This window comes from Vigna radiata, unplaced genomic scaffold, assembly GCF_000741045.1.
Source record: "Vigna radiata var. radiata cultivar VC1973A unplaced genomic scaffold, Vradiata_ver6 scaffold_305, whole genome shotgun sequence".
Lineage (NCBI taxonomy): Eukaryota > Viridiplantae > Streptophyta > Magnoliopsida > Fabales > Fabaceae > Vigna > Vigna radiata.
The window spans coordinates 291,654-301,787 of NW_014543812.1; the positions used below are offsets into that span (position 1 = coordinate 291,654).

Genomic DNA, 10,134 nt, shown 5'->3' on the forward strand with positions numbered 1-10,134 from the left:
TGTCTTGTGTTGTGAGTGTGATGTTCTGTTTTGTGTGTTCGTCATTGTGTGTTGCATTTAGGTAGCTTTAGTTGCATATTTTCATTGCATTCTTCTTTTCCCCCTTCTTCCCATGTCTACCTATTTTGGTTATGTGGATACTATTTCTTCTGCCTGTGCCTATGATTATGTTCCTCCTGTTGATTTCCATGTTGAGAACATTAAGGTTCCTCCTCCATCTCATGAGAGTGCTCCTAGGGAGCCATTTCCACTTGATGAGGAGGACATTCGTTGTGTTTTCAACATTGGATTGATACATTTGTTGCCTAGGTTTCATGGTTTTGCAGATGAATGCCCACGTAGACATTTGGAGGAGTTTTACACATTATGCTCTTTAATGAAACCTCCACATGTCCCAGATGAAGACATGTTCTTAAGGGCATTTCCGCATTCATTAACAGAAGCAGTAAGGGATTGACTGTATTGTCTTCCTCTAGGATCCATCACTTCTTGGGAAGATCTTAAGCATGTGTTCTTTGATAAATTCTTCCCTGCTCAGTATGGTCACAGTAACGATCCTGGATGGAATGACCCTAGCTTGGGATGGTATGATGCTCCACAGCAATATCAACCATTTCCGAATTCTTGTATTCCTTCTCCACCTGTCAAGAACCACAACAGCTGCAGTTTCATGAGCCTGCCCATTCTTCATCAGTTGCTGGTAGGAAATTGAAAAGCAAGCTTGATTCTCTTGTGAATTTGGTGACACAGCTGGCATCCAACTAGAGACCAGCACCTCCTTCTGCATCTGTTGCATGGTTGTGTGCTATATGTCCTTCCAGTGACCACTATACGGATGCCTGCCCTTCTTTGCAACACCTTGTTTCTCATGATGAGCTTCAAGCTTATGCTACCAACATCTACAACAATAGGCAACCACATCAGCAAAATCAAAGGCAAAAACAACAGCAAGAGGCACCTGCCAAATCCTCTACTTCTTCTGAGCCTACATTGAATGAGTTGTGGGGGCAGATAGTCGCGCAATGCACCGAGGAACAGTCTCAAGTTTCAGAGGAATCACTATTCCAGACTGTTCAACTTCCAGATGATGTCAGTGCCTTCACATAGGAGATGGGGAGCAGAGTCATGAGCTTACTACTGCGCCATCTACTTTCCCACCTTCCTATCCCCCCCTTTTGCACTTGAGGATGCAGTTGCTCATTCTGCAGTTATTGGTGAGATGAATCATAAAGGCACTCCGACGCTCAAATCAGTGAGTAGTTAAAAGGTAGAGATAGAGAGAGAAAGTGACTAGCAAGAATAAATGAGCATTCAATGTAACCAACTACCTTTCACCTGTTGACCAGTATTTATAGTTTTTGTCGTGGGCCTATGATTAGTTAGCTCTTAATTACGGTCCAATCCCATGCCCATCCTTATTAATCGTGGTTTTCCTTAATCTAACTTTAACATCTTCTTTATCTTAACTGTTGCTCCATTCGTTCCGGATGGTCGGTTTACGGAACAAATCCGACTTCTTATGGTAGTAATGCAGGTCTTCGTGAAAACCCTTATTGCGAAAATCGCCGTCCGCTGGCGAGACCATCCGTCGCGTCTAGTCTTCGAGTGAAACAACAACGGAACAGAGAGAACAACAAATATGCAGACTTTCATGAAAATCTCTCAAGGTCATTGTGCACTAGTGGGATCGTCCGTCTTGTCCGATCTTCTATATGTTGAGACCCCGTTTGGACGTCCATCATGTTTCATCTGGCCCATATAATACAAAACTGAAATAAACTAAAATTATTATTTAAAACCCTTGAAAAAAAGCAAAATAAATAAATATATAAAAAATATTTTCCTTTACTCGATCAAAATGGATCTGAATTAAAATTTGATCGAATTCAATTGGAACAGACATATTCATAACAACTCAGTTATGTTAATTTTAACCTAAAATTGTTTGAATTAGGTTGAAAAGCCATAAATAGTTTAATTAATTTTGTCATATGATAATATAATGACAACATAATGACAATATAATCATCCTAAATAGACAAAGAAAGAAGGAGAAAGAAGAAAAAGATATTAATTTTGCCATATGACAATATAATGACAATATAATTATCCTAAATAAACCGAAAAAAAAGAGAAAGAAGAAAAAGATATATATCACCATTAAAGTTGACTAAATTTATCTTTAAACAAATAAATGTTATGTTACACGGACACTTTTATTTTTTTTTTCTCTACACTTAATTTACAAGTTTTATACATTATTATTTTATTGTAATATTTTATTTATATTTATTATTTTAAAATAATTTATTATGAAAGTAGTTATCAAATGAATGTAAATAAAATAAAAAAAGTAAATGTCTATAATTTTTCTATGATATAATATAATCATGTATCACCTAAAAACTTCTTATAATCACTAAAATAAATATTATTCATTTGTTTCAAAATAAATATGGAAAATTAAAATGATTAATTTAAAATTTCAAAGGAATAAAGATTAAAAGAAATTGTAAAGTCTAAAACCAAAATTTTAGTTGGAAAGTTACTTTATGCTGATTCAAGTTAGATAACTTTATTATCCTTGGTTTGTTTTTCTTATGTTGGATAAATAATATTTATTTGATATAATTATTTGCAGGTGTTCTTATAAAGTTAGTGATTTCTAATATAATATATTAAAAGAATTAATTAGTAATGTGATTTATATATTTAGGTATTTCATTTGTTTTAATTTTTCTATTTGACTTTAATTTAATTGAGTTTTATTTTTTGTTAAATGGAGTTAATGTGATTCTTTCTTTTTAAATTTGTGTTAATATCGATTAGAAGATAATCATGTATTAGTATAATATAAGATATAATTTCTTTAACTTCTTTTGACTCAATTAAGTTCTTATATTTTTTTACAGGGAGACAATGTGATTCTTTTCTATTAACATTGTCTATATAGATTTTCAGAACGAATCTAAAAGTCATAATAAGTTTCATGTGTAAATATTTGACGATGTAATGGACAAAAACAAAAATCTTGGATATATGTGTTACCAATGGGAAGCATTGGTGCTTTGAAGTAATGTTGATGATAATGCAAGTGAAGACTTGAAGACAAGAAGAACCTTTATTGTAAATGTTAAAATCAATTTTTGTAGAAACAATTGTATAGGAATAATTTTGATGATGTAAAACTACTTAGAAGTTTTCCTTTTTGGGGAGTCATTGCACAAATAATCGATTATCAAGGGTGATAATCAATTATCACGAGATTGTTTAGAAAAGTGTTGCTCGCGCAAATAATCGATTATTACATAGAATAATCGATTATCACTATCTCTTTTAATATTGTCCATGTCGCGCAAATAATAGATTATTGCTAAGGATAATCGATTATCACTTTTTGAAAACCCCATAACAGACACAAATAATCTATTATCACTTATGATAATCGATGATCACTTATGATAATCGATTATCACTAGTAGTTGGGAGATGTCTTTTTAGTTTCTGACCCTGGACTTATAAATAGGTTTTCTCCATAGCTCTTAGAAAGTAAAGAAAAGTACAAAAATATTCACGCTTACCAAGAGCTAAAGAGATGTGTGATTCCTTGGTTGGAAGAAGATAACAAGAAATCAATCAAGACTCGAAGGAGCACACATTATCTGAATTATCCATACTATTGAGTGTATTTATTTCATGTTCTTTTACATTGTTTGGACTTGTTACCTGTGTTAAGTAGGCCAAGTTTGAAGAGAGTGAGAGTGATCCTCTCTTGATTTCTTTGTTTGTATTTGAGTGTTTGTGAGGATACAAATTGAATATATCGTTGTACTCTTGATTTAAATCTTGATCAGTAGATTACCTGGATTCTAAGGGAAGAACCATAGGTTTCTTATTTCTTATAAGAAAAGAACCCGTATAAATCTTGGAAGTAGTTAAATTATCAAGGTTTTAAGGGAGACTCAACGTATCTCAGATTGAGTGAATTAGTATAACATTACTTGTGTTATTGTTTCTCTTCTTTAAAACTATTTTCCTAAAATCTTTATTTAAAAAACACATTTATAACAATTATTGTAGACCATATAACTTTAACAATAATTATTAAGCGTTGATTTGAAAAAGAATTGAAAACACTATTCAAATCTACCCTTTCTAGTGTTTTCTTACATTTCAAAGCGAGAAAGACCTAAATTATCCACACCTTATTGTAACATATTAAGTAAAGCACGATACAATGATGACATGTATGTATTTTGCAAAGTTTGGTGTGAGAGGGTACATTAATTAAATTCAAATTTCACACTAATCTTGCTTTCTCAAGTGATGATTGAACATCAACTTCATCATCCCCGTTCACTACCAGTGATTCTTTATAGGCCATCTCACGATATTTCTTTGGGTGTTCGTCATCAACAAACACTGTGCTAGGGCTGATTAATTTGTCCAGTGAAGGTCCATGAACGCCAACCACAGATATCCTTTTCACCTTGTTGTTACCAACAATAACTCGATGGATGTGACTCTTATACATCCCATTGGTTAAGATCTGCAATTGATTGATGTTAATAATGCTAAGTGTGATTCTAGCTCACTTCAAGACCTAAATAGGTAAAGCTCTCATTTTAGGTTTAAAAAAAATTCAAAATTTGTTTTTTCAATACTAATGGTTTTATGTCTCAGATTTGTTTAATAATACTAATTGTTTTAGACTTTAAAACAAAAGTACTTAAAAAATTTTGAAAATAAATTTTGAATAAAATTATATAAAAATATATTTTCCATAAGTTTAGTTTAGGTTTTTTAAATTCTTGAGTCGCTTTGATGATTCATAATATTGAGGGATTGAAAGAAAGATTATGCAGAAAATAATTTGAATAAAAGCACCTCAAGTTGATCACCAAGCTGGATGAGAATGGCATGATAGGGAATATAAGCATTGATCCAGTTTCCTTTGTGGGAGAGAATTTGGAGACCGCCATTAACATCTTGAACAAGTGAAATTATGAAGCCAGGGTCAGTGTGTTCAGACAAGCCAACAGCTCCCTTGGATTTGGCATTGGGTGGATAAAGGTTCATGGCCATTACATCAAACCCTGACTTCAATTCCAATGCCTTTTCTATGAACTGTTCTTCAAACCCTAAGGTTTTAGACACTGCCCTAGCCAATCCAATTACAACCCTTCTCATGTCTTTGCCATATTCTTCTAAAGTTTTGCTGATGCAACAGATAACCCCAAACAAGTTGAAATATATATGTCATAGTAATGTATTATTTATCTTATTTAAAAATTTATTATCTATTTATACATATTGTGATATAAATTATACTGTGTAATCAAAATTAGAAGTTTAAGATTTTCAATTGCTCTATAAACAATGTTAAAAGATAATATGGATATAATTGATCAATTGTGACTTTGAGTTCTAAACTAACGTATTAGGATTAAGTGTTACCTTTTATGGATTAGAACTTTGAAGTTTGAAATTCATCATATATCCGACACTTGTTTTCTTAATGTATTATGATTTTAACGAAATTTATCATATTCTTCAAATTCAATATTTTTTACTATTAATTTCACTCAAATAATGTGTAGAACTTAATATAATTATTTGAGTAAGAAAGATAAATTTATTATAATGTATTTAGATAAATAATAAGTATAATACTCCTTTTTTAAAAAAATAAGACTACTGAGTCAAAAATAAATTGAGAAAAAAAAATTAAATAGTTATTATAATTAGGGATGTATTAAATCAAAATATTATAATGACTAGTTAATATAAAAATTGAAACTAATATTTCTCTTTTATTCAAATAATAATAATAATTCTAAATATTATATTTAAATTTTGAGAAAGTTATAGAAGTATAATAAAAATTATTTTGAGAGTTGTGATGATAAATGACATTTTAGATAAAAGGGTGTGACAAATTAAAGAAGTGGAAAGACCTTAGAACATATAAGGGAGGTAGAAAAATAATTTTTCTCTAATTATTATGTACCTGAAACCAGATGGCTTGGAAGGAAAATGATACTGAGGATGAGCAACAACCTTCAAATATTCCCTATTTTCTCCAGTGTAGGAGTTTAGTCCCCATCTGATGTTGTCCAATGGACTTCTTTTGCTGTAGATCTTTCTTTCATCCAATGTTGTTTGATTGAAGAAATCAGATACTCCCTTTAACATATTGTCAAGTACTTCATCTGTGATGCCATGGTTTACCAACTGCATACATATCCAAGAATGAAAAATTGTATATCCATACGGAAAATGATCAAGTAAGAAAACCTTATAAATCAATTAGTATTAGATATCATTACGAATATTGGAAGAATATAATCAAGAAGATTATTGTATGATCAGACAATGAATATATCGATTTGTTTATCACCATGTATCTTGTGATACTTTCTGGAACAGACTAAGAAAACTTATTTGAGTTTAAAAATTTCTTGAGATATTCCTTATCTCATGAAGTTAATAAGCTTCAAATATAAGGATGGTTTGTGGTAAAATACCTTAGGAGACAATTGGAAGACATTAGTGGTATCAATAAGTAACTATGTTCTTGATGATAAACTGAATTTTTGCTTGATCTAGGATAATTTCTTAAATGAAAAAAGTATGTAAAATAGTAGCAGTAAGGTTATCTCCTCAATAAAAAAACAAAACAAAGATTTTGTTATGGAGTCAAAAGGAAAAAATATGTATCAAAATTTTAGAGATTTGATAATTGTAGCAATCCAAGAGGAAAGCCAAAGATAAGGAAATACATCATATGTTCCATTATATAAAATAGGACATGTGAAGAAAGAGTGTATGATCCTGAAGTGAGAAAAATCATAGAAGAAATAATAACAATATAAGAGAGGATAAAGATAAAATCATTGATATAGTTGTATCTAATGATGGAATTGTAATTGTAATTGTTTTTTGAAGATGACTTTGTTTTCACTAAGATTATGAATTGATTAGCTTGTTAGAGTTTTTGGGAATGTGAGAATGAGAAACCAGGGAGTAAGCAATGTTATTAGCATTAGAAAAATTTTGATGGAGGGAAATATCAGCCATGAATTTGAAGAATGTTAGACAATTCCTTAATTATAATTAATATAAGTCTCAATCTAATCTCCATATATGTATTTGACAAAAATAGTTATCATAATTCTTTTAATGATGGAAAATGGAAATACACTGAAGGAAAATTAATGGTAATAAAGAGGATTTAAATACTATTTATTGGACATCCATAAAATTGCTTTCAACTTAAAAGAATGTTATTAAGGGATGTTAATCAGCTTGGTCACTTGAATAAGAAGGGTCATGCTACACGTTCTATACTTGCTACACTTTCTCTTAAAAATACAAATTACAAATAAATGTGGGAATGAAATGATTTTGGTTACCTGACCATGGTGAGAAAACTTCATCGTTAAGATTGTACTTGGCAACACTACTTGTATAAACAAAAATAAATAAAAATATAAAATAAGAGGATACAGAAGAAAAGTAAGTTTTAACTTTTACGAATTTGGTCAAATTTCTCTGTTTAACAGTGACTAGACTTATTGCCGACAAAAAATAGCAATATATATTAATAAATTATTTTTATTAATATACATTAATACCGACAAAGAATAAAGACCATTAGATTGTGAATGAGATGGCGTCATTTCCAAGGTTACTACTTTGGTGTACGTTGTAACTTGTACTCATTTTGCACGTAAGATTAATATAACTTTGATATAATGAAAATAAATTTAGAAAAATAAAAAGGGCATGTAAGTGAAATAAGGTGTATATAAATATAGGATGGCGAGAAGGGGTACCACCCCCGTCACTCTGTCAGACCGACCAAACAAAATGGATTAAAATAAGGAAAAAATTTCTTTAACAACTCTTTTTTGATAACGTATATGTGACAGTCTATGATTCGTCCGTTTCAAATATTTTTTTAAACATAAATTTAAACAAACTAGTAAAACAATAACACGTGTCCTGTTGTAAAAAAGTTGTTAAAAAAGAATTGTCAAAATATCATTATCCTTAAAATAACATTTTCAACGACCTTAAACGAACTTGGTTCATCAAGCACAATTAGTCCGATCGGACAGACAATAAGGTTAAGTTACATCAATCTGGTAGCTCGATTTTATAAAAAAAAATTGAACTCCCAGACTTTATTAATACAGTTCGACAACCCCAACCAAAATATGATACAGTTTGATCAAAGTATCATACAGTTCGACTAAGATCTGAAATAATAATTCTAAAGACAGTTCTTTTCAATCTGATCATCCAGTATTAATATGATATTAACCCGTTTTCATGTAAAATATAAACAAATTTAATATGTTTCCGGTAATAAAAAAAAAAAAAAGTCAACCTCATACCCCGACAGTTCGGCTAGTCGGATTATAATGTTTAACCACTTTTCAATTAGTAACTTGACTTGCTTTTGGGGAACTAATATCAAGCTAGACATAAATGGACAGAATTAACAAATTTTACCATCCTAAATATATCATGAAACAAAATAGCAAAGAGAGTTACGTAGAAGAAGCCATATTCTAGACATGCATGGCGGAGGCGTTGAAGGGCATCCAACTGCTGATTAGGGTTGTCAGAAAAGAGAAGAGAGTAATCAACGGTGGGTATTTCATCATCACACGCTGAGTAAGGAACTTCATCATAACACTGAAATTGGGATGCAAAGGAACTTACTTCAGCCATTATAGTTTAAGCTTGAGAGTGAAAGAGAAAGTGTATTTGCTAGCAACTTCTATATCTGTGATACACACATGAACTGCAGTTATTCCTCTATCCTATATATAGCCCATAGTGAAGATTATCCAACTTAGCATTTAATATTTGCCTACCATCAAATGTGTTACATGTTTCTTTTACAAAGGAATGTCAAAAGAAGCAAAAGAAAATCGTTCTTGTTTGAAGGTTAAAAAAAAAAACATTTTCCTATTAGAAAATCTTAAAAAGTAACTTAATACGGATGTTGGATCAATAGATAAAACATGAGAAGTATATGTTTTTAATGATTTAGTTTATTTTATTGTTTTTTCCCTTTCATAATTTTCTCTCATCCTCCTAAGTCATACGTTGTAATTCTTTTTTATTTTTCTAAAAAATTTCGAATACCCAAATATACTCTATTGCATTTTTTTTTTATTGTTTGATAAAGAAAATTTACTCCAAAAGTTTAGAGAAATTTGATCGAAACAGTATCCAAATCAAATTTAATGTTCAATTAAGTACAATATAATAGAAAGAAGTGACTCCTAGGTCATCTCTCAAGGATCAAATGTGGTTCAGTCAATAGGTTGAACACGTAGAGGGGGAGTATGTGAAAATGTTTTTTTATTCCTTATGAAATGAACTAACTTAAAGCACAAAATTAAACACAGATTTAAAATGGTTGGTCACTAGCTCAATTACATGCTTCCAATAATAGTTAATAACAATTACCCATTACTCTAACATTTAATCCAACAGAAATTACCAAACTAAGCAAAGGCTAATCCGATATTCAAAATTGCAAATTAAGCGAATGCAATGCACAAATGCAATCAATTCTACACCATACAACCCAATCAACTAAGCGAAGATTAAACACCAACTAGGCAACTAAGCATGTACCCAATCGCAAACACAAAACAGATTAAATATTGAGCCAAATCAGAGCAGCAAAATGACAATTAAAGTGCAAAAATCTAATGAATAAACTACTCTAACCTCTAATCCAACATGAATTAATCAACTAAGCGAAGATTAACCATGCTATCATAATTGCGAACTAAGTGAACGCAACACACTTATTTTGTCCATTATGTTCCATACTGATTTATCAACTAAGTGAAGATTCAATCACCAATTTGGCAAATCAAAACATAAACAGAAAAGTAGGCGAAAACGCAAAGACAATTCTGAAACGTAAATGACAAAATTTAAAAAGAAACTGGAAATGAAATTGAAAGTAAGAAACGAAATTGAAATTGCAATTGAAAGCATAAATGAGTCATTACAAAGAAAGGGAAAAAGAATAAAACCTACCCCCCCAAATGGGGGAAAAGAAGAAGACGCTCCAAAAACTAAAACCTAGAACTCAAAATG

General features: G+C 30.8%; 1 protein-coding gene across 1 annotated transcript; it reads right to left on the reverse strand.

The window, feature by feature from the left end:
* Nucleotides 1-4,147: 4,147 nt before the first annotated feature.
* LOC106754927 (protein DMR6-LIKE OXYGENASE 2-like) lies at nucleotides 4,148-8,804 on the reverse strand. The gene is made up of 4 exons (XM_014636995.2): nucleotides 8,563-8,804; nucleotides 6,011-6,234; nucleotides 4,888-5,218; nucleotides 4,148-4,549 (listed from the first exon to the last, which is right to left on the reverse strand). The coding sequence occupies exons 1-4, from the start codon at nucleotides 8,740-8,742 to the stop codon at nucleotides 4,301-4,303; spliced, it is 984 nt and encodes a 327-aa protein (XP_014492481.1). The 5' UTR covers nucleotides 8,743-8,804; the 3' UTR covers nucleotides 4,148-4,300.
* Between the last annotated feature and the right edge of the window lie 1,330 nt (nucleotides 8,805-10,134).

What these genes read in the sequence shown, in the direction of transcription:
- LOC106754927 (XM_014636995.2), bottom strand. Translation starts at nt 8,742, where the DNA reads ATGGCTGAAGTAAGTTCCTTTGCATCCCAATTTCAGTGTTATGATGAA. An exon ending in TAGAATATGGCTTCTTCTAC is followed by an intron (nt 6,235 to 8,562) that starts GTAACTCTCTTT and finishes ATATGTATGCAG; the next exon opens with TTGGTAAACCATGGCATCAC. An exon ending in AGCTTGGTGATCAACTTGAG is followed by an intron (nt 4,550 to 4,887) that starts GTGCTTTTATTC and finishes AATCAATTGCAG; the next exon opens with ATCTTAACCAATGGGATGTA.